The 27314-nt window shown below is 45.9% G+C and overlaps 1 protein-coding gene across 1 annotated transcript; it reads right to left on the bottom strand.

The window, feature by feature from the left end:
- Positions 1-27314, bottom strand: IHH (Indian hedgehog signaling molecule). The gene is made up of 3 exons (XM_035127300.3): positions 26522-27314; positions 12327-12588; positions 1-3883 (listed from the first exon to the last, which is right to left on the bottom strand). Exons 1-3 carry the CDS (start codon positions 26825-26827, stop codon positions 3234-3236), a joined length of 1218 nt encoding a protein of 405 aa, XP_034983191.1. The 5' UTR covers positions 26828-27314; the 3' UTR covers positions 1-3233.

The raw sequence follows: 27314 nt of genomic DNA, 5'->3' as shown, positions 1-27314 counted from the left end.
TGTGGGTCAAGAGATTTATTAGACTTCTTGCCTGTTTAGGAAATCTACATCCAGTGAAGAGACAAAAAGCTTTGCAATTCCCAATGGTCCCATTAAAATATCACTTCTGAAATAATTCTTAAATACTTTTATCCTTAGAAAAGAATGTCCCGCCCCGCCCCATTTGGTGTCATTTAGCAAAAGGGTTTCCTCACCAGGGAAATATTTTTGAGCACCCTGCAAATGCAAGCAAATAAATAAATGTCATGGGGTAAGAGATGATGCCTTCCCAGATGCTACCACTCCGGTCACAATATTGGGACTGTGGGGGCCTCCTGAGCTACGCTGCTAGCAAGGGACATGCTCATTCCTTGTTGTCTTGATGACTTAACTGAGGAGAGATACTGGTACCAGACAGGGAAGAAGTAAGAGTGTGGGGAAGGGGCAGATTCTGGTTCTGACTAGTGCACAAAGTGCTATTGGATTTCTTTAAGGAGATGAATGAAATTAGGGCATCTGGAACCCAGCTAAGGGCTGCTTCACATGTGACTATTTTCAGAATGGATATTACTTGCTTGCAGGAAAAGATTGTATACAACAGCTTTACAACTAAATTTTCAAAAATTAATAGCCTGAGAAAAATATAACCATTTTGCCCACAAAAAATATATTAGTCATCTTTGGCACATGAATGGTCCCAGGGAGGGGAGGGAGGGGGGAGAATAAATGAACTCTTTTCATTAGAAGACTTAACTCCCAGATCACCTGAAAGTTGTTATTATACACAATTGCACAAGCAGCTGTTTGTAAGCCTTGTGTACACTGCTACCTGGGGTGAGCATGAGGGTCTACTATTCTGCATGTACACACATCACAAAGCCACATTTTCCAACACACATGTGCACATGTGAAAAACTAGTGTGAGTGCTCATCTGACACTGTTGTGTGCATGCTATATATTTTTCCCTACACAAAATTTATTTCCTTGGAACAAAATTTCTGACACATGAAGAGGCTCCAGGAATGGACCTTTACATTTCCTTGGCAAATGCATCTTCCCAAACCCATGTTTACCAAGGGAATTTGATTGTTGTGTGCATGCATGTGTACAAGGATGAATTAGTAGATGGGAGTGTTTAACACTCCCCCTACCTACTGCTTCTCCTTGGCAAGTGCTCTCCCAGGTAATCTCTGTTGTCGATGTCCCCCAAATTATCTGGGCTTCCTTGCTTTCTTGAAATGTGGCTGAGCTTTTTTTAAAAAAATGCCAGGGAAGGGATTGCATCAGAGAATTGGTTGGTTGGGAAATTGTTACACAACCCCCGCCCCCCGGCATGCCAAAAAACAAAGAAACTGATTCTCTCCCACAAATGTTACCCCCACAATGCTGCATAAGTGTGGTCTCATAGGAACAAGTAGTTCCCCCACCCTGAGATACCATGTTACTTCTGAGAATATCGCAGAACAGCTAAAATTGAGCATGTAGTGGACAGTGCATTTCTTCCCTCACATAAGCACAGGGATCAGAACCTCTGTCTTGTTAACAGAATGGAGACTGTCTTGTTAGAGTGCTGTGATAATGGAGGAAGATTATCTACTCAGTTATTACAACCCAATAGAATATATTATTCTCCAGTACTTTCAGGAAACAAAGGGTGCTTTAAAAAAAGGTAACGGAATCCATCTCTCCTGCACCTCCATTTCTCCTCGCCATGTCCCAGTTTGCTCTAACAGAAACAAGATATTCTAAGTCCTGCTCTTTGCAGAGGACAACCTTCTGTTTGGAGGGGTAGCAAAGGAGAGTCCTTTATTTCAAGGGCTGCCTACTGTGAATCTGAATTAAAAAGAAAGAATCCTAAGAAAGGAGAGCAGGAGGGGAGTGGGGAGGCTTGAAGTTGCCCATCTACAGTTATCACCTGGAAACAGCACACAACACATACTAGGTCACTGTCTTCCCTGCTATGAAGAGATGCGTGTTTCTATTTAAATAACAATCATTATTTCTAAATTTGCAACTGTACATATAAATTAGTATATGCAAATCAATGGTTTTGGTGAAGCATTTCCTGGGGGGTGGGGGGATTGTGTAAATGTCCATCCTACCCTTTAGGTGGTTTCCTTTCAAGATTACTTAACATGGGTTAACATCCTTAGTTAAACTGTTTTAGCCTCCTTTTGATAAGCGTTCAATACTTAAAGCACATTGATAAGGCACATTTCTCTCCCCTACACCCCCCCATTCTTTCAGTGCATGGTTATTGGTGGTAGCAGATGGCATAGTGGGGCAGCGGTGTTCACCTGACCTCCCGTCAGTCGGATCTACTAGTTACTGTGAGGTAGAGGGGTGAAGTGACAACACTGATGCAAATGCACTGGAAGAAACACAAATTTGTCTGGCTCAACCTCACCACTGCCTTGCCCCTCAGCTACCTCCTGGTAAGTAGCCACAATGTAACCAACTGGAGGTCAGGTGCATGCTGCCTGTGTCCACTACTGATTATAGGTGGAATAATTCTTTACTGATTCTGAGTATGAAATGAGGCATTATAAGTATTCCAGGCTTAAATTCACCTGATCCAGAGAAGACGGTGTGATTTTATAAACAACCTTCACTTTCTACTATCTCTTCCCTCATCATAACTGGTGCCCACCTCTCCACTTCAGGGCTGGTGCACTATCTCTTGTCTCACTCACTGCTCACAAGCCCAGTTGACTGGCAGCTTGAAAGAGCAACGGAAGAGTCCCATATGTCTTCCTTACAGCTACTTTGCCTGCCACAGTGTTAGGAGGAGCACCACATGGATGTCTGCCCAGAGAAAGTATCCTGCAGGCCCCCCATACTCAGCCCTCCCAGATACCTTCTTGTAGCAGCCCACCCCCTCCTACTTCTCCAGTCTGCATATTGAGATGCAGGATTTCCTTCCCCTCATTCATTCACCCCAGGCTTCAGGACCTCCACTCACTACCCGCATCCACCTGGTTAACTTCCCCTCTATCAGAGGCTCCTGAACCAAAATAGCAGCATACAACCCTGTCATTGGGTGTCCCCTTCTGTAACCTGCCAAAAAGGGGACAACTCAGAGATAGAGGTCAAAACCTCTCTTTGGCCCTTATGCCTGGGAAAGGGTATAGGGAGCCAGTGGCCTCACCTTTCCCCCACATTCAGGATTCTGGCTACCATGCAGTCCCTCCCTTTAACCACAGGAGGTGACACCCGGTTTCTCCCTCTTTAAGGGGCACCTGATGACGTCATCTCATCTCTCAAACTGTGCTGTGGCCAATGGGTGGAAGCTGTTCGAAGCCAGGAGCATTCGGCCTAGGCGATAGAGAAGCGCAGGGTACCAATGAACACCTTCTGGTTGAGTCTGCTCACCCCCTGCCAGGCTGCGAAAGAGTCGAAGGGGCCAAAAGGCCAGCTGGGCCAGGTGCTGCTCCTGCACCAAAGCAAAACAAGATGCTACCACTCCATCCACCACCACCGTCCCGTGGCGAGTGAGGGGGGCATAGGCCCCAATATCCATCTGCACTGAGGCTGCTGCTACCCTGGCTGGTCTTAGTTCACCCCCATCTGTCACCAGCACATATTGGCCTGGGTGTACCAGGCTGGCAAAAATAGCCTTCATGGGTGCAGTGGCATTCTCCCCCACAAAAAGGAGGTGTGCTGCAGTGAGGGCAAGGCGGCGGGGTGGATCCCGCGTCTCAATGACGTGGAAAGCAGTCCGTGCCGATGATGCCTTGTCCAGAAATGCCAGGAATTCACTGTATATGGGACGGCCTTGCTCATCCATGGCTTGGACCCGCTGCCCAGGCCTCAGTGCCCACACTGGAATCTTGGTCCCGCTTTCTAGAGTTGCCAGTGCCTGGGCTGGGAAACAGCCTCCTGTCTTTGCCGCTGCTGAATGCTCTAGACAAAGAGAAGGAGAGGGAGAAACAAATAGAGAGACCAGCCCAGTTACTAGAGGGAGGGAGATTCGATTAAGGTGCAAAGAAGTCAACATAAATGAAATTTGGTAAGATTTAGATGGGCTATGGGTGTTTCTGATGGTAAGTTTTGTTATAGGGAGCTTTCAACTGGAATCAAGTGGCCTCTGTTTTGTAGGTTGGTGGAGAGTACAGTTCATATAGATTGCTGATTAATTCATCTAGCAGGGGAGTTGGGAAACTTTGCAGCCCAAGCACCACTTTCCTTTCTAGGAAACCCTTTGGGGGCCACATGCCAGTGGTGAGTGGGGCCAGAGACAATTAATGTAAATTTCACCTTTGTATAGCAGGTTAGCTTCTACACATACCCCTTCCTACCCTCCACCCAGGGCAGAAGTTTAATTGAAGTTCAAGGACACATTTCAGCCATTCAGGAACACTCAAGGAAGAGTGCAAAGCAGGGGCAGTAGGGGCAATATTGAGTAGAGGTGTGCTGAGGAGAGTTTCTAGGGCCAGATAGAGAGGATGGAGGGCCTGATATACGATGTCACATGCACAACAACCTAGTTGCAGGGAACTACCCGGTAGGCAGAGGGCCTTCTCAGTAGTGGCGCCCACCCTGTGGAACGCCCTCCCATCAAATGTCAAAGAGAAAAACAACTACCAGACTTTTAGAAGACATCTGAAGGCAGCCCTGTTTAGGGAGGCTATTAATGTTTAATCCATTATTGTATTTTATTTTTCTGTTGGAAGCCGCCCAGAGTGGCTGGGGAAACCCAGCCAGATGGGCGGGGTATAAATAAATTATTATTATTATTATTATTATTATTATTATTATTATTATTATTAATCTGAAATAGCCTTTCCCATCTGATTGCCCTCCAGAGGTTTTGGACTACACCACTCATCAGCACCAGCCAGCATGGCCAATGGTCAGGGATGATAGGAGTTGTAGTCAATCAACATCTGGAGAGCAACAGGTTAGGAAAGGCTGGTCTTGTTTAACCGACACCTAGGATCCAATGGTCATATTGAGTATTTCTACACAACTAATTTACATCAGCTAAATAAAAAACATTGGTTAACTGTCATGTCTTCCTCAAATATGCTGGGAATTGTGTGGTAAGGGTGCTAGCAGGCGACCCCTAATTCTGTTTCCTCCTTCCAATTATAGTTTGAATGAATGATGCACACTCTCAAACATCATCAACAAATATTCTACCACTGATCTTTTACACTGTATAACAAAGATAGCAAATACTAGCTTTGTTATCCTGGGAGGGAGTGATCATATTCTCCTGGGTTGGAAGATATAGAGGCAAGGGAAAACTGAGTGTAGTTGGACACACACTCTGGACTTTAAGAAGGCCAATTTCGAAAAGCTGAAAGAGCTACTGAGTATGATCACGTGGTCAGAAATGCTCGATGAGAAGGGAGTCCAAGAAGGATGGAAGTTTTTAAAAGGAATAATATTGAAGGCCCAAATGCAGACAATATCAACAAGAATGAAAATTGGGAGGCATCTAAGGAAACCAGTGTGGCTGCTGCATAAGGAGCTTACAGATGAACTGAGAGTTAAGAAGGGCATGTATAAGAAATGGAAGAAAGGGGAAACCACAAAGGAGGAGTATACACGAGTAGCCAACATTTGCAGAAGGAAAGTCTGGCTGGCTAAAGCTCAGAATAAGCTCAGGCTTGCAAGAGAGGTTAAAAATACTAAAAGGTTTATTTGGCTATGTCCGAAGTAAGAGGAATAACAAGCAAGTAGTGGGTCCTCTGCTTGGGGAACACAGAGAAATGCTATTGGGTGACAGAGAAAAGACGGAACTACTCAACACCTACTTTGCCTCTGTCTTCACTCAAAAGGAAAGTGATGCCCAACCTGGTGATAACAGAATAAATGATGTAAGGAGGGAGCTGCAGCCCAAGATAGGAAAAGAGGTAGTAAGGGAACACCTAGCTACTTTAAATGAATTAAAATCTCCAGGGCCTGATGAGCTGCAACCAAGAGTACTAAAGGAGCTTGTGGATGTAATTTCAGAGCCTTTGTCTATTATCTTTGAGATTTCTTGGAGAACAGGTGAGGTCCCTACAGACTGGAGGCCGGCAAATGTTATCCCCATCTTCAAAAAGGGGGAAAAGGAAGATCCAGGCAACTGCTGACCAGTGAGCTTGACATTGATACCAGGGAAGGTCCTACCGTAGAACAGATAATTCAACAGTCGGTCTGTGAGCATTTAGAAAAGGATGCTGTGATTACTAAGACCCAGCATGGTTTTCTCAAAAATAAGTCATGCCAAACCTATCTGATTTCTTTTTTTGATGAAATTACAAACTTGGTGGCTCAGGGAAATGCTATGGACATAGTGTATTTTGATTTCAGTAAGGCTTTTGACAAGGTCTCCCATTATATTCTCACGAGGAAGCTGGTAAATGGGTTGAAAGAGGTAACTGTTAGGTGGATTTATAGCTGGTTGACTGACCAAACTCAAAGAGTACTCATTAATAGTTCCTTGTCATCCTGGAAAAAAGTGACAAGTGGGGTGCCGCAGGGTTCTGTCCCGGGCCCATTGTTGTTCAACATCTTTATAAATGACTTGATTGAACAAATTGAGGGGATGCTCATCAAATTTGCATATGACACCAAACTGGGAGGCGTAGCTAATGCTGCAGAAGACAGAATCAGAATTCTAAATGATCGTAACAGATTGGAGAACTGGGCGCAAGCTAACAAAATGAATTTCAATAGGGACAAATGTACGGTTCTGCACTTAGGCAGGAAGAACCAGATGCACAAATATAAGAGGGGGTCATCTGGCTTACTAGCAGTACATGTGAAAAGGATCTATGGGTCAAGCTTAACATGAGTCAACAGTATGAGGCAGCAGCAAAAAATCTAATACTATTCAGGCTGTATCAACAGTAGTGTCCAGATCAAGGGAAGTAATAGTACCACTCTATTCTATTCTACCATAAAGAAGGCTGATCGCCGAAGAATTGATGCTTTTGAATTATGGTGCTGGAGGAGACTCTTGAGAGTCCCATGGACTGCAAGAAGATCAAACCTATCCATTCTTAAGGAAATCAGCCCTGAGTGCTCACTGGAAGGACAGATCCTGAAGCTGAGGCTCCAATACTTTGGCCACCTCATGAGAAGAGAAGAATCCTTGGAAAAGACCCTGATGTTGGGAAAGATTGAGGGCACTAGGAGAAGGGGACGACAGCGGACGAGATGGTTGGACAGTGTTCTCAAAGCTACGAACATGAGTTTGACCAAACTGCAGGAGGCAGTGCAAGACAGGAGTGCCTGGCGTGCTATGGTCCATGGGGTCACGAAGAGTCGGACACGACTAAACGACTAAACAACAACATTCTGCCTTACCTCCCTGCTCACTGCGTCTGAAGCAATAATTTGCTCTCCACTTGCAAATGCAGACACTCAAAACTGGCTTGCACTGACTGTAATTCCAAGTGGACACATATGGAAAACTGTCTCCAATTCTGGGCACCACAATTTAAGAAGGATGTTGACAAGCTGGAACATGTGCAGAGGAGGGCAACCAAGATGATCAAGGGTCTGGAAACTAAGCCTTATGAAGAGTGCTTGAAGGAGCTGGGTATGGAAAAGAGGAGACTGAAAGGAGATATGATAACCATCTTCAAATATCTTAAGGGCTGCCACATGGAAAAGAGAGCATGCTTGTTTTCTCCTGCTCTGGAGGGTAGGACTTGAACCAATAGCTTCAAGTTGCAAGAAAGGAGATTCTGACTAAACATTCGGAAAAACTTTCTGACAGTAAGAGCTGTTCAGCAGTGGAACAGACTCCCATAAGAGGTGGTGGGACTCTCCTTCCATGGAGGTTTTTTAACAGAGGTTGGGTGGTCATCTCATGGATGCTTTAGCTGAAATTCCTGCATTGCAGGGGGTTGGACTTGATGACCCTTGGGATCCCTTTCAACTCTAGAGATTCTATGATTCTCTAACTACTTTATGGTTTGACAAATACAATTTTACTGCCCTTTAGTAAATCTGCCTCTGTTGCTTTGAGCAACTTAGTGCTTCTTTGTTTAACATCTGTATTTACTATTTGGCTTCTGCTTGGAAGTAGAAAAGGTGGGAAATTAATGACATGTAAAGCAAGAATCCCTTCTTTAGCCATCAGCCTTCTGTGAAAGGGTAGGAAAAACCACCCTCTAAAAGTGGGTGGGCTCAACAGCCAATTAAGAGCATCAGAATAGATCTGCTCAGCAAGTAGCCTGAGAAACAAGGACCACGATAAGAAGACGAAATACCGGTACTGTACCGTACTTACTTTTCAAGAAGGCAGCCATGGCTTCTGAAGCTTACATAACCCAGCAAACAATCAGAAAGCTGGTAAAGCACACATAGTTTCTAAATAGTACTGATTTAAATTTCTTTAAAATTTAACAAAGCCCATCTAATTCAGTATCCTGCTCTCACAGTATCCAATGGAAAACCTGCTAGCAGGACCTCCATACAACAGCGCTTTCACCACATCTCAGCTATAAATTCTCCAGGTGGGCTTAGGTAAGATTCTATATTCCATTATTGGGTAATGATGTTTGACCACCTTTCAGAGAGATCTTGAACAGATTACTGAGAGAATGTAGGTGATGTGCTTTGAAACATTAAAAAATATCAAGGTGAATGCTAAATAGAAAAGTCCCTCCATACTTCTTGCTACTACAAACTAGCATAGGCTCCTCTTCTGTAATGGAAAGAAGAGCAATGATGGTAATATAAAGCATATTGTATCATGTGTGATTAATGCAGCATTGACTTCCCTCTAGCTAGTTCTTCAGATCCCTAAGATCAGGCATCCCCAAACTTGGCCCTCCAGATGTTTTGGGACTACAGTTCCCATCATCCCTGACCACTGGCCCTGTTAGCTAGGGATGATGGGAGTTGTAGTCCCAAAACATCTGGAGGGCCAAGTTTGGGAGTATCTGTCTAAGATTAAAGGAGAGCCTCCCCAAGCTAGCAGATAATAATGTCCCGTTCTCTTTAGGCACTTTTCATGTCCAACTTACTTGCACTTAACAAAAACAGTAGACTCTCTTTTCCTCCAATTCTCAGTTGGTTGTTTTTCAGTAATGATTCTAAAAAGTTCTTTTTTCGGGGAGCACTCAAGGGTATGCAGTATCAGTAGCCGCCCCCCCTCCCAATGTTAAAAGTGTGGCGCTTACTGTAACAACTTCATGGTGAGCACCGGCATCTTTTTTTCCCTTAAAAAAAGCACTGATTCTAAAATGCACAAACAGCCATCCACAGCCAAGAGGGCCGTGCCTTTCTTTCTCCTATTCACTTCACCATTTGCAAGAATGGGGGTGTCTGTCTACAGGGAGCACCCAAAACAGCCCCAAGCTCACCTTTGGATCTGGCATGTAACTGACTTGTGAGATAATCTCAGTGTTGTGCAACATCTGCTGCTACTGTTGGTCAGATTTAGCCACATGCAAACAGATATTGGTATGTGGAGAGCAATGGAGCTAGTATGGCAGAGCATCTCAGAGAGTTAGCTGCTATAGGCATGTTCTCCCTTTCGTTCTTTCTCTTAGTCCCATGTGTGTGATAAGTAAATAATAAAAATGGTCTACCGTACTCATATAATTCATTTGAAACCAATTGCAATGTCTATATGAAATGCTAAAAATTGTCACCATGTGGGAAGAAGACACTTAAAAATGGAGAGTTTAGCAGATGCCATGCCATAGTCATGCATCTGGATATCTCCATTGTTCAGTCTTGGCTCACAGATGATATAGTCATGACCGTGACCAAGGGTGCCCTTTTGAGCATACCATATGTCAATTGAAACAGTAAAAATCAATACACAATGTATCTTCATTGTTTGGGAAGGGTCACAGCTCAGTGAAAGAGCACATGCTTAGGTCCCAGGTTCAATCTCTAGCATTTCCAGGTAGAACTGGAAAATACTCCTGTCTGAAACCCTGAAGAGCTGCTGCCAGTTAGTTTAGATCAGGCATCGCCAAACTGCAGCCCTCCAGACGTTTTGGCCTACAACTCCCATGATCCCTATCTAACAGGACCAGTGGTCAGGGATGATGGGAATTGTAGTCCAAAACATCTGGAGGGACGAAGTTTGGGGATGCCTGGTTTAGATAATACTGAGTGGTCTGACATTGAAAAAGGCAGCTTCCTCTGTTCTTATGACCTGTTTGCTACATGGATGATATGGTCAAGAGGGTGCTCCTGGTACCATGAGCAAGACTGTGCCACCTGGATCAGGTTCAGTGGCTATGGGCAAGCTAGTGTGGAACTGGGACTGGATCAGGTTCAGTGGCTATGGGCAAGCTAGTGTGGAACCTGGAGGGATTGTAGTGGTAGTTGTTAGTTTGGTTTCAACCCAACTCTCCAGGAAAAGGGCAAGTTCAAATATGAAAAGTTAGTATAGCTCATTTTTTATAAAGGAGATAAGACTTAGAGAAGCCAGGTGGATGAAGAGACTGGGGAAGGGCAGAGGACAGACAGACCAGGCCACACAAATGGTACAAAAATAAAGGCCATTTATTAAGGTACTTATGGCAGGCCAGCTGCCCTGAATACACACCATTTCCAGACACTTAAAAGTCCTCCATTAAACCAGTGTTTGCTTCTCTCACACTTCATCTTATACAGGACAGGGCATTCCTTCTGTACTGAGCATGTTCCACTGTATCAGGAGTGACTAACCCAAAGCCCTCCAGATGCAGTTGGACTACAACTCCCATCAACGCTCATTATTGGTCTTGCTCGCTGGGGCTGATGAATGCTGGAGTCCAAATACCTGGCAGGCCACAGGTTAGCCACCCTGGCACTATACATTTGTCCTACCCACCATCCATCAGCCTGAAATACTGGAGCAATGCCTACCTTCCAGAATAGCCTGTACTCAAGTGCTTGTCTCCACCTGTAGTAAAAACCTGCACCTAGGATAAACTCTCCAGTGTTGGCTCACGCTGATCCTTTTTGCCCCACCATCAAAGCTGTTGCCAACCCTCCAGCATCCAGTGCTTTCCCTGCAAGATTGTGCTGCTCCTCTAGTCATTTACTACCAAGACAGTTTCCCAGTCTTTGGCACTTTGTAGTGTTGCAACATCCTTTTGGAAGCATGGGCACCAGAAGCAGACACAGCATCCCAGCAATGTGTGCAGCAATGAGACAAATGAAAAGTGTTTTCCTACTCCTGCTAGTGGAGCTCAGAGGAAATGGACAGTCTGTAGAGCTCCACAGTCAAAGTGCCCAGCTTGGAGGTGGCAGGCCACAGTACCCAGTGCAACCATTTGAACATTTATGCATAATTTTTTATATCCACCACACTTAAACCTAACTTGCAGCTTTGTAGATATCAAGGCTTTGGGGACCCAAAGTCCAAAGGGACAAAAAGTGCTTGTTTCTTAGCCACTTGGCTGGCACAGCTACTTCCTGGAGAGTATAAAGTGGCACAGTCCATATTGGTGCCAGAGGGGAGAAGGTTGTGCTCCACTCTGGCTGAGCCAGTTTCTTTCTCCAGCGCTGATCTCTCCTGGTGTGCTGCAGTCAGGAAGGTGGAGACTCTGCTGTTGGGTCAGGCAGTATAAGCTCAAGGCAGGGCATAGGCACTTCCTTCCCATCAACCAGAGACCCTGTGGGTCTGGAAAGGGCCGGAACACCAGCAGCTCATGCTAATGGTCAAAGGATAGGAACAAGATGCCACAGTCAAAGTGTGGTACTCTGGCCAACAGGGGGAGAACCGCAGCACCTAATCCCAACAAACAACTCAGGCCCCTACTGTCCTTAATATACCTAGGGCTGGACCAAACTTGTTTCTACCCACTGCTTGTCAAAATCTACATTTTTTTCTGGATGAGAGGAGGTGCAGCTCAGATGAAAAATATTAGCCAGGTGTTCAACAGGGAGAGTATTTGCAGGAAAATATCTCCTGTGGCATTTACAACCAGATCTTAGAGCAGGTGAGGGAGACACTCAGGGGAAATAAGCCAAACCAAGATTAGCTAACGCTAACATAAGGTATTTAATTGCATGCAGGGATGGGAGAATATCTGTGGTTCACCAGCTATTGCTGGATTACAACTCCCATTATCTCTGATCATTGGCCATGCTGGTTGTGGCTGGAAGGAGTTTGAGTCCAACAATACTAGTAGGGCCACAGGTTCCCCAGTTCTGATGAACAGTAAGAATGGAGTACAGCATTGCTACTGTTGTCCCATGGTGACCCATACAATAAAAAATGTGGCATGCAAAGGAGCAGTGCTCTTCAACCTTATAACTTACCCACTCCACCTTCCATTACCCCAAACCTTTCTTCAATTATGCCTATCTCCCTTATTCATGATTCACAGATACTCTCCCACTCCCCATTCCTGCCAATTTCCCTCAATCCCATCTCAAAACTGGTCCTTACCAGATTTGACAGAGCAGTGAATGTGAGCCTTAGATTCATAGTAGACCCAGTCGAAGCCAGCCTCAACAGCTAAACGTGCCAGCATCCCATACTTGTTGCGGTCACGGTCAGAGGTGGTGATGTCAACAGCACGGCCTTCATAGTGCAGCGATTCCTCTGAGTGGTGCCCATCTTCATCCCAGCCCTCCGTCACACGCAGCTTTACCCCTGGCCACTGGTTCATTACCGAAATGGCCAGAGAGTTTAGGCGATCCTTGCAGCGCTATGGGAAGTGGGAGAGAAGTGACAGAATAGAAATAGATCAGCATCATGCACCTACACATAGAGGAGAGCATTACCTTGAAGTACAAAACTTGGATTAGATTGGGGTGGCCATGTGTCCTACTTGACAAAGGACAATCCTTTCCTTGAAAGGGTGGCAGAGAATAGTAATAGTAGTATTATTATTATTATTAGTAGTAGTAGTAGTAGTGGTAGTAATACTTTTATTATTTATACCCTGCCCATCTGGATGGGTTTCCCCAGCCACTCTGGGTGGCTTACAGAATATATAAAACACCAAACATTAAAAACTTCCTGATACAGGGCTGCCTTCAGGTGTCTTCTAAAAGTTATGTAGTTCTTAATCTCCTGAACATCTGAAGGAAGGGCATTCCACAGGGAGGGCACTACTATGGTATTGAGAAGGCCTTCTGCATGGTCCCCTGTAATTTCACTTCTTGCAGTGAGGGAACCACCCAGCGCCGTCTTAAGTGCCCCCGGAGCCGTGGTGCGCCGGATCCCTCCGGCGCCCTCCCGCCCCGTTTCCCAGCGAGGTGGGCGCCGCGCGCCGCGCGGGTGCAACAGGCGCTGCTGTGCGGCAGGCGGGCGGGCAGGCGCAGCTGCGCAGCGGACCGGTCGGCCAGCGGGTGGGCGCAGCTCGCGGCGCCCTCCTGGCGGGCCGGCACCATGGTGCCCTGCGCCCCAGCCTGCACGTAGGGCCAGCTCTGGAACCACCAGAAGACCCTCGGAGGAGGATCTTAGTGTCTGGGCTGGATGATGGGGGTGGAGACGCTCCTTCAGGTATACTGAAAAACTGGTTTGTTTTGTTTTGTTTTGAAATGTGTAAATGGGTAGCCTAGATTAAATTCCTCACCATATCAAGCATTGCTTAGCCACAGTCCAGAACATTTACCATCTGGGCAACAAAGAACCACACCTGGGTCAACACACATGCAGCCAAACGATGTGATAACATCTTGACGTGGTAGCAGTTCAGTCCACAACTAGGTGCTAAAGTCACTTTGCTTTTCAAAATATAGTCTACATTCTTGTTGAACCCCTCCCTCATTTTAATAATAATAATAATAATAATAATAATAATAATAATAATAATAATAATAATAATTTTATATACCACCCTTTATCAAAAGAAGCTAGGGTGGTGTACAACATTAAGAACACATTTTATAGAGCATAACAATAAAAACCTAATAAAACGCACAATAATAGGCAGCAAAATAATAAAATAACCATAATAACAGCCCCTCCCCCAGCTTTAACAGACCATAGATTATTTAATGGACGAAGGCCATATAATGATGGTGCCAGGCAAACCTCTCTGGGGAGAGCATTCCACAGATGGGGGGCCACCACAGAAAAAGACTCATTCTTATGTTGCCACCCTCTGAACCTCTCAGGGAGTGAGGACATAGAGCCTTGGATGACAAGTGCAGGGTCCGGGTTGGTTCATATGGGGAGAGGCAGTCCTTAGGTATTGAGGTCCTGAGCTGTGTAAGTCTTTATAGACCAGAATCAGCACTTCAATTGGGCTCAGCAGCTAATTGGGGATAATAATAAAAACCACCTTACAACAAGGGCACTGGCTCCTGGGGGCCAAGGCACTGTGGGCCACACAATCTTTTTCTTAGGGGTCCAGACCCCTTCAATGTTCAGAGGGCCCCACATGTGATGTCCTGACGTAGCATGACATTGTGTGTATGTCATCAGGACATAAAGACATCATGTCATAAAGATGTGACATAAAGACGTCATGTTGGGCCCCTTCAATCCTCCAGAGAAGGTGGTACCTCTCCCCTTACATAGAGACATAATGGTCCCTCTAGATCAGGCATCCCCAAACTTTGGCCCTCCAGATGTTTTGGACTACAATTCCCATCCTCCCCGACCACTGGTCCTGTTAGCTAGGGATCATGGGAGTTGTAGGCCAAAACATCTGGAGGGCCGCAGTTTGGGGATGCCTGCTCTAGATTGTCACGATTTTGCAGGAGGGATTCAAGCACATACTAGGACTTTTGGTGTGTGCAGTTAAGGTGGATTAAATGTCTCCAGTGCAGAACAAATCCTCCTAAAAAAAAGACTTTCTGCAGTTTGGAAAATGATTGGAGAATGCATTGAAAAGTGTGGGGTAAACTAATGACTAACAAGAAGATATGTAAACACTCCAAAGTAGATCAGGATGGGTACAAGATGGGAGATGATTGCCATATAACTGCCCTGTAAACAAATCAAAATGAAAGCTCATTAAAGACTGGTCAAACTGTAGTCTAATCTCTGTGTAAAGCAAGTCAGGGTGAATGTTCAAGAAACAGGTAATCTGGAGGGGCCCAGTTTCTAGATACCAGGAACTCATTATTAATATATAGAAATACACACCATACGGGCAAGTCATACTCTATTGCTTCTGTCCATACTGAACAATATTAAATTCATCGCTTTACTGTCCTATTTTCCCTCCATGCCCTATTACTGAACTTCCCTGATTTGGCTTACAAGTAAATGAGTCACGAAATATGTCACTTGTGACTAAAGTCCTGCACAGACCTAAAAGCTTACATTAACCCTGGGATACCTGCACAGGCCATTCTGAGAGCAGCCAAACTTAGTTTCTTGCAGGATGCCAATTGATTGGTAATGACCCAGGTGATCAAGTGTACATTGGTGCTGTCAGGGCAGGATTTTGATGCAGAGGTCCAGTGCCCCTTTCATTTTTTTAAATAATATTTTTATTAGTGTTTTCACAAAATTAACAACAAGATATAAAAACAGAAAACAAAACACATAGGTAAAAACGAAAAGAAAAACGAAAAACGAATAAAAAAGGAAAAAACACATATAATAATGATTCTCTTGTAGCTCTTCTTTAGTGCCCCTTTCATTAGAACAAGCAGATGTCCCCCCCACCCTGAATGCAGCAGTGCTGGTTTCCCACAACTGAAATAAAATGAAGTAAAACACATTTCTATCTAAAGAGGGTGTGTACGTGTGCTAAGTTCAGAGTCAGAAATATCCTAAAACACCACTGCACTCATGCTGCAATAGTCACACGTATTTCATGAAATCCTGGGACATCACAATAGAGAAGCAGCCCCACATTGGAATGTGTAGTTTTGTGTGTGAAAAAGAGGGGAGAATCATCCCAAACTGCAAAAAGACAGGAAAGCCCTTCCATGTGTGACCTTGGAATGTGGCCAACAATCTGCAAGGATGAAAGGCCTGACCCTCCCATTCCTTAGGTCACGTTTCACTCAGCCTTGAGAAGAGGGCAAAGAGCAATGCAGCAGCAGCACAAGGGTGAGGCAAAAAAAAACGCCCCTGCATTCAGAGGAAAGGTCATATATGGCCAGGGCTGGCCTTTGTCCCTAGTAAAACAGGGCAGGCATAAAGGGCTATCCCAGTTTCTACAACCACACACACCACTGTTTGTTCTGGACCTCAAGAGATAAGGTGACACAGAAGACAACAAACTATGTTTTATATATGAGAGAGATTTATTTATTTCCTTAAAATACCATAGGAAAGGTGAGGGTTACATAGTTTGGGGTTACATAGTTGGGTTCCCATCCCCCTCACTTTTCCTTGTAACAACAGTTAACAAACCACTCCAAATCACCTTAACTTTGCATATTGTAGAAACAAGCAAGCTGATGAGTCCCTTCGGTGAATCTGGATGCATCAAGTTTTGTGGGATTATTATTATTAATTTTGCTTTATTTACTGTAATTTCTTACCCAGCCTTCATCATATGGTTCCTGGGTGGACAGCAATGCTTTTTTTTTAAAAAAAAAAGTACATACGATATTAAAACCAGTTTAAAACAAATGTTAAACTGCAGACCAATAATAAGGACATGTCAGGGCCCCAGAACACCATGTGAAAATGCTCACTTCTTAGTTGATGAATCCAAATACATGGGCAGTTCCTCTCATCAAAATAAAGGCTTTCAGACAGAACTTTTTTATTCCTCACAGTCAGCTGCACAGAGAATAGCCATTGTACCCATCACCTTCACCTCACATTCACACTCTTCCAGGCTATATCATTTACCCAGAGCAATGGGAGAGCTCATGGGAGAATTACATAGGGAACCACAAGGTACAAATTCTTCTGCATTGGGAATAAATTCAGAACTGATTCACATATACACTAATTCCAGCTGTAGCCAGAAGGTGTCAGCGTAGAGCTGCAACAGGAAAGCTGATTGACCCAAGGCAGGTGCTTTAATTCATTGACCACAAGGCAAGTTCTAAACCAGGCATCCCCAAACTTCGACCCTCCAGATGTTTTGGACTACAATTCCCATCTTCCCCGACCACTGGTTCTGTTAGCTAGGGATCATGGGAGTTGTAGGCCAAATCATCTGGAGGGCCGCAGTTTGGGGATGCCTGTTCTAAACTAAAGAAACACCTCTGATGCCCAGATATAGGAGCAGATATTCTCAGAAAGAATCCCCCACATTAGGTGCTGAGGCTGCTGTACCATGGTGCAATTTGAGCTGCAATGAAGGGTTGGGAGAAAGCAGCAGAAGAGGAAAGGATCAAACTATAGAAGCCTCAGTGCCCCATCAATTCTCCCAAGACTAACAGAATAGGGTCTACAAGTTGAGCAGTAAAAAAAGGGATTTTGATAACAAGGTGCTGGATATTTGGTGAAGCACATAACACATCTGCCCTTCCCACCATCCAAGGGGATAATCATAAATTGTAAATATAAATACAGGGCACATTTTCAGACTGCTGCTATTTTCTGGTGGGATTCAACCACATATTGACAAATTCAGGCAGCACAATTATAGCTGATTGGCAGCTCTTGTGTTTTCTCCAAAGACTGCACTTTTTGCAATAAGGGAAGTGACAGGGAAATGCACCGGAGGGTGTGAGATAACACTTGCTTTGATACAACATCATCTAGCCTCATTAATATTGTCTAATTTCACTCCAAACAAATCAGGCTGAATGCTCAGTAAACAGCACATGGAGCAGTACATGCTCACATATGAAAGGTATGAGGTTCTCATTTCTTACCTCAGTTATTGAGTCCAATTTGTCAGTAAAAGGACAAAATTCAGCAAGTCCTGCTTCCAACGCCAACTATACCCACATATATTCAGCCACAAATATTCTCCAGGATTCCCTCTCATGCCCTTAGAATGGAAGCCACATTCCAGGGCATGCAGTCAGTGATGCTATGAAGAACTTGTCCATGGTGAAAGGTGGGGATGGGAACTATATTTACTAATCATTTGGCAATATCATTTGGCATCTGTCCACTTACTCCTTGTCCAGAAAATGTAACTTGTAAGCCTACAGGAGTGGCTAACTTGTGGCCTTGCAAACGTTGTTGGATTCTAACATCTATTAGCCCCAGCCAACAATCCCAATGGTCAAGGGCAGGCATCCCCAAACTTCGGCCCTCCAGATGTTTTGGACTACAATTCCCATCATCCTTGACCACTGGTCCTGTTAGCTAGGGATCATGGGAGTTGTAGGCCAAAACATCTGGAGGGCCGCAGTTTGGGGATGCCTGGTCAAGGGTAATGGGGTTCACTGTCCAGCTGCTGCAGGTTAGCCTTCTCTGATTTACTGTATATTATAGTGAACAGATCCACAGTACACTTTAGAGAAGGGCTGGTAAGTGTTAGTGTGGTATAGCCTAGAAAACGAGGAATACCTGGGGTTCAAATCCCCATTCAGTAATGAAACTCACTGGATGACTAGTCATTATCTCTCAGTCTAACCTACTTCACAGGGTTATTGTGAAGATAACAGGGATGAGGGAGAGAACTACATATACCACTTTGATATCCTTGGAGGAAGAGTTGGGTTAAAAAAACTAGCAAATAAGCCTTAATGGCAAGGTAAAGAAATGACAAGTGGCAAGCAAGGGCAGGAACTACATTGTTTCTGTTTTATACAGTACTAGCTGGCCCTTCACACGATGCTGTGCGTTAGTCTGTGAAATCGAAGGGTAATAGCCCCCCTTCAGATCCCCCTGAGCTTCAGATTCCCCCTGAGTCGAGGCGAGATACTGTGGAGAGGGGAGGTTTCATCCCTGTGTCTCCTCCCACCCTGTTCTGACCCATTACGTATCCCTGCTCCCTATTTGGCCCCCCACCCCACCCCCCCACCCTAGGCAGGCCCCTACCTCCACTTGGCAATGTTGGTTATTTGGTGGGGGATTTTTGGGGGGGGGGGTAGTGGTGCTAAATTGTAAAGTAAAAACCCCTTGCCGGGGCCTAGGAGCCTGACAGGAGCCTAGGGGTATGATAATGGCTGCCTTGGTGGTTTCAGTTGCTTGGTTGATGATGTCATTTGGTTTGTGGGTGTGGTTTAGATTTCACAGGAAGGGAGGGGTGGAGGAGGGTATAATGCCACTTGAGGGCGCTGTTTGACTTGGTGGAAAACCAGGTCTATACCTGCCCAGGTGTGTGATTTGAGGGATTTTTGTCCCCAACAACGCCCGGGGAGTGGCCTGGATTGTTGTGTCAAAATTTCAGGACGATTGATCAAGCGGTTACGGAGAAAAGTGTTACGGAGAAACATTTATATATATATAGACTGTGCACATTACGGGTGTCCAATCTGGAGGAGCCCAGAGGATGTTGGGCTGGCCTAACTTAAGCTCCCTGCAGATCATGGAGAGGGAACTTTGGTTCAGAGAGCAAAGAGAAGGAAACTGGGGCTGGGGGGTGGTGATGGGTGGAGAAGAGGTGAGGCAACTATTCCTGGGCCTTATCTCCACCTCTGAGCTCAGGCACCAGAAGCAAACAGAGACTGACATTCTTGAGAAAGATGGAGTGATAAGGACATGTGGGCGGGATCCTGTTGCCCAGGGATATGCAGACCCTTGGACTTGATGAAACTCAAGTCAAGAGCAATAAGAAACCAGCAATGGGGGTAGTGGTGAAGAGGAAAGGAGGGGCTGAACCAGAGCACCCCTCATGCTCAGGTGATACATTTTGAACCTCGCATCATGCCTCAGAAGCTATGCTTCTAGCATGCCTGCCTGCTCTGGAGAGAAGGTGGGGGTGCCGGCAAAAGTCCAAGTATTATCAGGTTAGCTTGTTGCTGTAAACATACACAAACTTCGTTGGATTTCAGCTTCCCTCAGCCTAACCACTGACCATGCTGACGGGAACTGATGGAAGATGGAATCCAACATCTGATGGGCCAAAGGTGGTTCTTCCCTGAACTATAACATGCTAAGTGATATTTCTAGCAGAGTCTCTTGAATGGGGGGCCCTTGTTGAAAGCCACATAGATCTCAAGCCCTGTTAATAGAGGCAATGCATGATTTTATGTTATGATTGTTCAGCCATATAATCCATCCCTATGCCTAGTCAGGCTGCCATGTGCAACACCAGTGAACCTCTTTGGTTTTGCTTACTCTGTCACACTCTCTGTACTTCAACCAGTGACAGACTCCACCCCCATGCCCCTGGTGTGGGTGAGAGCACTGACCCAGCAGACCTCCAGCTGCATCCCAGAGGCTTTAGGAGACTCACCTGGACCACAACACTGACTAGTGGCAGGCAGGGTGGCAGACCAAGAGGGGAAAATAGCTCTTGATCTGCATTCCTGGAGCCCACAAGCATTTCTCCGGTGATACCGAAAGAGTCCTACATAACTTCCAGCTCCACAGTACCCATCCCCCAACTATCACCATCCCAGGTTCCTGCTCCAACGGGCAAGACTTGTGGAATTTACAAGAGGGAATAGTCCCCTGTGTAAGCATCTCAGTCATGCTTGTGTCAACATCTTCACAATGCTCAGCACTCACCTTGCTCAAATATCCTCCCAGCAACCCTGGCCAGCAGGGGAAACTGAGGCATGGGGGAGGGAGGGAAATAAGCCCCATTCAGCATCTTGGTGCCAGAACCGGAACCTGCATGTCCTTGTAACTATGTCATTTAGGGAGGCGTTAGGAACACACACACCCCTGTTTCCCCTGTCTTTCAGATCACAGGGCTCTTTACAGAGCAGTAGCCACATCTCACTGGGTCTATACTCCAAGAGGAAGTTCTAAAACATTCAATGGGCCTAGATCTTCCTGACATCCCCTGTCACTCCAAAGGTCTAATCTACTACAACCAGTCTATTGTACTTCTTCCCCCATCCCACCACAAAAAAGAATAGATGAGACCCGGCCAAAAGTAGCTGGAGCCTAGCCAGCGGCGGAGCTTCATGCTGCCCCCAGGGGCATGGCGTGCATTCTGGGGGCGGGGCGGGCGCAGGGGCGGGGTGGGCATTTTGGGGCGGGCCTAGCAATTCACCTCACAGGCCTCCCTCCCAGCCTTTCTCCCCACTATGCATTGCTTATCTCAGACTATTGTCAAAAGTTAGACTTTAATCAAGGGTTGAGGTCTACAACAACATCTGCGGGGGGCATAGGTTCCCCATCCCTGCTTTAAATGTTAGGAGTTTGTTTGTTTTTCATTTACCACATCTGTAACGTAAAACTTCCATTTGGCTAAAATGGACATCCATACATGTAAAGTTTGTAAACAAACAAACAAACACTACAGAGCTTTTTTAAGGGTCCAATACGAAAACACTCCCAGAGCTGGAGACAGAAGGCAGATTGTTTTCCCCAGTCCTTCCTATTCTAGATTTAGTATATAACCCTATTTGGGGCCACCATCTCCTCAAAACAGGCTGACTGGAGAATCCGGATGGTTTTTAAAACAAAGATTGGACTCTGAATAGTTTGCTTTTTAAGAATTAGCTTTGATGTTAAACTTAGAAGGTGGCCTAGTGAACTCTAGGCTGCCTATAGGTAGTCAGATTATTTGCTTCCAACTTAATAAGCAGGATTACCTTGCTATAACAATCCCCCAAGACAGATTCTATCCCAGTTATGTTAACTGAAAAGTTAGGGCATCCTTTCCCCCCACAACTACTTCCTGCAGGTCAATTCCCCCCAGACGTTAGCCAGAAGTAAAGTGGTGGGTAGGCATGAGGTAAAGCTAAACATCTCCCTCCTGCCTACTAATTCTCCCTTGCAAAACCTCCTTCCCCCTTACATGGTAAACATAGGATTGGAAAACCCATGCTTGCTGTGCAATAATGTCATTCCAATCTTCATCTGAGTTAGCATACTCAGGATCCTGCTCCACATTGTGTTAACTGATTCTTGGGTAAGCACATTATGACAAACTTTTTTACCCTAGGACTTATAAGTGAAGCTGAGGCTCTTGGGAAGGGAAGGGTGTGATGTTTCTGAACAGGTATCACTTGCGTATTAATTCTACTGGCACTTTATAGGAAGGAAATCCCACTGAATTTACTGAAACTTACTTCCAAGTAAATACATTTCAAATTGGACTCCAAAGACTAAAATGGTTCTCCATATTTTTTTATTTTAAAATAATTTTTATTAATAAATTCTTAGTTTACAAAAATATGTGCATTGTCTCTTTTTTCAAGTTGTGTTTTCTACAGATCAGTTTCATTTGCTGTGAGACATTAGTGTTGCATGCAGTATTAGGTTGGGAAGAAAAGAGGGGGAGGGTGGGCATGGTGCATGGGGTGGGGTGGGGATGCTTCTATTCTTCCATTTAGTGTATGTGTGGGATTTTGTTTCAGCGTCACTTGTGTGGGTTCTCTTTCTATTCACTTGTTATATTTCCTTGGTAGTGAGAGGTTGGGGGTAACCTAGGGTGTGGTTGGTTGTCTTTGGTTTGCTGTAGTGAGATTTGTGGGGGGGGGTTGGGGGTGAGGTTAGCCATATTGATTTGTATGCTGTTAGCTGATTCTTGTTGTTGTCTTGTTCGACTATGTATGTGATAAAGGGGAACCATACTGAGGTGAAGGCATCTTCTTCTATTTGTCCCCATGTCAGTAATGGATCCCCATATTTAGCTTGGAAAGGGATTTTCCCTTCCCATAGTCAGAGACTTGCTGGGGACTAAAAGAGTCTGGTTTTAGCTTTTGCTGTAGCTGCATGTGACATGCTGAGCCTGCTAGGCATGTTTTGCAGGGCTCTAGCTCCGTGGTGGAGTATCTGCTTTGCATTCAGAAGGTCCCAGATTAAATCCCCAGCATCTCCAATTGGAGTGAGCATGTCCCATTAGAAAATCTGGAGAGCCACTGCCAGCTGGTGTGAACAATACTGAGGCAGATGCACCAATGGTCTGATTTGACGTAACGCAGCTTCCTATGTATGCTTATCCCTCGTCCCATAGGCTTTTCTGGCATGGCGTACTTGAATCCCTCCTGCTCTATGGCTATCATAGCATAGGAGCCAACTCCTAGGGACTGTGGGGGCTTCGGCTGCCACAATAAAATATTTGAGGGGGCTGGGCCCCCACAAAGTTTATGGGTGGGCATTCCCATTCAAATGGTGTGTGTGCACTGTGTCATGTGACTGATTATGTGGGGCGGGCTTACCTGGGCCCCCACAATATTTTATTCAAGTTGGCACCCCTGTATCACAGTAATTGCCAATGTGGTGCCCTGCAGATTTTTCAGACTATGACTCCCATCATGTTATGCTGGCTGGGTTTGAGGAGAGTTGCAGTCCAAAATATCTGGAGTGTACCAGGCTGCCGAAGACTGCTCTGCCATGTCATCTGATACTGAGCTGCATTTTTCTTATATTGTAGGGTTTAACTGAGTGTCAATAGCATCTGAAGAGCATAATAAATAACCCACTACCCTCTAGCCTGGCATTCAGTTTTCTGACATGACCAAACCAGTACAATATTCCTAGATAGTTCACAAGCAGAGCATGTCCTCAGAGTTTTCACTATCCCTTGTTAATCTCCATCATTTGATATGCAAAGTGGGCAGCAGCCTCTGAAAATGAATGTTAAAACTTTTGCTGTTGAAGCTAACAGCTGCCAACCAACACCTTTGATGTTTTCATCTAAGCTAGGAGTGGACAGAAGGCTGATCATGATTAACCAGTGCAATGGCACAGTTAGGTAATTGGACTTAACAGCCTAACATCTCATCTACTCATTAGATGGTAATTTGCATTGCTTCACTTACTTCAGAATGTGATAAGTCAACCCCAACATATTTGGAGCCATCCTGCTTATTCTCCCAAGCGGGGCCCCAGACTTCTGCCCCCAAGTCCTGCCCCTGTTGACACTGCTGCACCAGTTTCTGGTGATCCACCCAGCACCTGCTGGCTGCAAGGATTCTTACAAAGGATGTTGGACAAGATGGACTTTTAGTCAGAGCCAGCAATGCATTTCTTACATGTGTTTGTTTGTTTACATATTTAAATATTTATACCCTGCCCTTCACACCAAAAGTTATGTGGAGCCTGAGTACAGTATGCAACTTAGATCACATTTGTAGAATACAAGAAATATGTTCTTTCGTTTTTAAGTAGACCACTCAAGACTGATCTTTTTTTAAAAAAAAGTTTGGGACATGGTGGCTTCTGCCTGTTGCAGAGTAGATTGAATTAGGTCACAATTAAAGATACATTGATTGTTCTTATTTATTTAAATAATGCTATTATAACCAAGTGGCAAAGGTCATCTTCAAGATATGGCATTCCTGTCAGGTGAGACACCCAGAATATATCCTCCCCATCCTAAAATCCAGTTTCTGGGATTGATTGTACCCACAAAACACCTATCCATGCTTAACCTCTTGCCCAAGTGCCAGTATTGGCTACTGCTTCCCTACCTATCACATTTTGGGTGCAATCCTATGCATACTTACAAACCATACTGAACTTAGTGGGACGTAGTTCTGAATAAGCATGCAGTTTCCCACACTAAAGCTGCAGTCCTTAACACACTTTATAGGGTGTAAATCCCATTGAACACAGTGGAATTTACTTTTGGGCAAAGCAACATAGGATTGCACTGTGGGGCTACAATCATCAGTCTACTTGAATAGCTGCCAGGTCCCCTTTGTGGAGAATGAGCCAAAACAGAACTGTTGGTAAACCCTGTCTTTCCATAGCAACATTAGGGGAGAAACCATAGTAAAGGGGCATTGGAGAGAAGCCAAAATAGTTTCTGAGAGGGAATGTGCTGCTTGAATTAGATGCTAGGGAAATGGTTTCTGCAGTGATGGGGAGGACAAACAGCAGGTCAGGGAGCACATATGCCCATCCTTGCTGCCTTGTAAGGCCAAATATGTGCAACCACTGGAGGTAGGTATCAAAGTATTGTCCCCCAGACAGGTTGCTTTGCTAACAGGCAGGTGCCTTGCTATCACGACCTACTCTCTATGCACACAAGCTATAATTGTACAGTGGCTATAGAGCTAGACCTAGATCAGAAATTGGGATCCAGTGGCTCTCCAGATGTTGTTGGACTCCAACACACAGCAGTCCATGCATGACCAATGGCTAGGGATAATGGGAGTTATGGTCCCGCAACCATACATGAACAGATCCCTGTATGAAATCCTCTCAGCCACAAAGCTCCACTGCATAACCTTGCTTGCACTGTACTTTTCAGCCCAGACTATCTCACAGAATTGTTCAGTCTATAATAAGAATATGAAAAATACTGTATTGCAAATCTGTGCTGTGGCAATTACCTCTATGGAAAAGGATGTGGGGAGGAATAAAGTTCATAATAATAATGAGTTATAATTCTTAATGTACTTCAACTATCATTTTCCTCCACATTACAAGATGTGTTTTCATATTTCAATTTATGCTGGTGCCTGATGAGACATCTCATTTCTTGAAAGAAATTGAGAGCAGGGATGAGAGAGCGAGAGAAATGAAAGGATTTAATGTTGTCTGTGAAACTAAGCAGGCAGGCAGGCAATCAATCAATCAATCAATCCCCAAACACCTCAATTTCTCCCTATCATCATCCTACCAACCCTTCACAGTCCTAACAGTCTGGGCACCTCTGCGGGATTGGGACCATGCACACATAGAACATCATTTGTGGCAATCCTTTGTGTATCCTCTCCAAGGGAAATGCCAAAGGGTAATGACACAAGAACGGGCCTTCACAGTGGTGGCTCCTTGATTGTGGAATGTTTTTCCCAGGGAGCTTGAGGGAGGCAAACCTGACATCTTGACTAGCTGTTTTGGGGCACCAGGTAAAAATCATGTTTATTCACCCAGGCCTTGGGAGTTTAATTTTCTGCACATGATTTTAAGTGGGATGGGATGGAATTGGATTTGCTCTTCTATGCATGTTATTTGGTATATTTTATGTTTTTATTCTTGTTTTATATCCATTTTGTTTTTTAAAGTTGCTTTGAGTTCATTTCCCCCCGAAAAACGCGACCAATATATATAACCAATATACTGTACAGTATATAACAAGTAGTTGTCCCGGAACGCATCTGCCCTCACAACACCTAAAGAGGAGTGATTTTTCCCGTGCTACTGCTACCGGTGCCAAGCGGATAAAAGGATCTGGACATGATTATGCATCATAGCCCCTAAACTTTCATCAGGGTTTCCCCCGGCAATGAGAGTCTAATAACATTCCAGGTCTGGAGCAGGAGCAGGAAAGTGATCGGAACCCGGAGCTGACTTCCAAAAAGCCATTCCAAAGGTCCCGGTAATCTCTCCATGCTTCCACGGTCATGGAGCCCGTAGCTACGCTTTGCTTTCCTCGAAAGCCGGCGAAACCCACAGAAGGACTGGATATGGAGGCGGCAGCAAACAGGTGGCCAGAGCCCACACGGAGTGAGCAGGTGCCCCGGAAAAGGGAAGAGGAGCCGTGAAGGATCTCTTCCCTTTATCCGAAGGGCTAGCCGGCCACTTGGCACAGAGCAGCTCAGTGGGGCGCGGAGCGCAGCGCCGTGTTTAGCTCAGCTACGGCAGAGGGCACGTGGGTTCGGGTTCGAGCGTGCCGCTCAGGTAGACTCGAGTGGAGAAGGCAGGCACCGAAAGCGTGCGAAGTGGCCAAGTGGAAGGCGAGAGACGGGGCGCAGTGCAGCGCCAAGGCTGGAGCAGGGGCTGGGGTTGGTGCCTACCTGGGTCATGAGGCGGTCGGCGCCTGTATTCTCCTCGTCCTTGAAAATGATGTCCGGGTTGTAGTTGGGCGTGAGCTCCTTGAAGCGCTCGGAGTTGCGGGCGATCTTGCCTTCGTACCTGCCGCTGGCGCCCAGCGTCTTCTCGGGCACATTGGGGCTGAACTGCTTGTAGGCGAGCGGGATGAGCTTTCTGGGCGGGCGACGGCGGCTGCCTACCACTCGGCCCGGCCCGCAGCCGCGCACCGGCGGCGCTAGCAAGAGCAGAGCGCAGCCGCTCAGCAGGAGCAAGAGCCGCGCCGCCTTCATGGCTCCGACGACGACGAGCGGGCGCTCAGCAGCAGGAGGAACTGCAGCGGCGGTAGCGGCGGCGGCGGCGGCAGCCGGGCAGCCCCGGGCAGCGAGCAGCGGCAGCGTCCATGCGGCGAGCGGGGCAGGTGCGCTGATGGGCCGCTCTGAGCCGGCCCGCTCCGGCCGACGCCAATAAATAGTGCGGGCCCCGTTTGTTTTGGCTGTCGCGGTTAAATCGCCGCCGCGCTCTATCGGTCAGAGCCGCTGCTGGAGCTGCTGCTGGAGCTGCCGCTGCCTCTGCTCGCGGCGCACGAGTGAGCGACAGAGAGGGGAAATTGAAGAGATCCGGGATCGGGGACCGCCAGGACCGCACCCAACCCGTGGCCGGCCCTCCCTCTCCCTCTTTCCTTCGCCTCCTCCCCGCGGAACCTGCCTGCCTGCCACTACCAGGGCTAGCCGACGGGGAGGGGGGGCAGGACTCGGAGCCCGACCCACCCCCGCGCCT

This window comes from Zootoca vivipara, chromosome 1 (genome assembly GCF_965207765.1).
Source record: "Zootoca vivipara chromosome 1, rZooViv2.hap1.1, whole genome shotgun sequence".
Taxonomy (NCBI): domain Eukaryota; kingdom Metazoa; phylum Chordata; class Lepidosauria; order Squamata; family Lacertidae; genus Zootoca; species Zootoca vivipara.
This window is presented reverse-complemented; position numbering and strand designations above follow the sequence as displayed.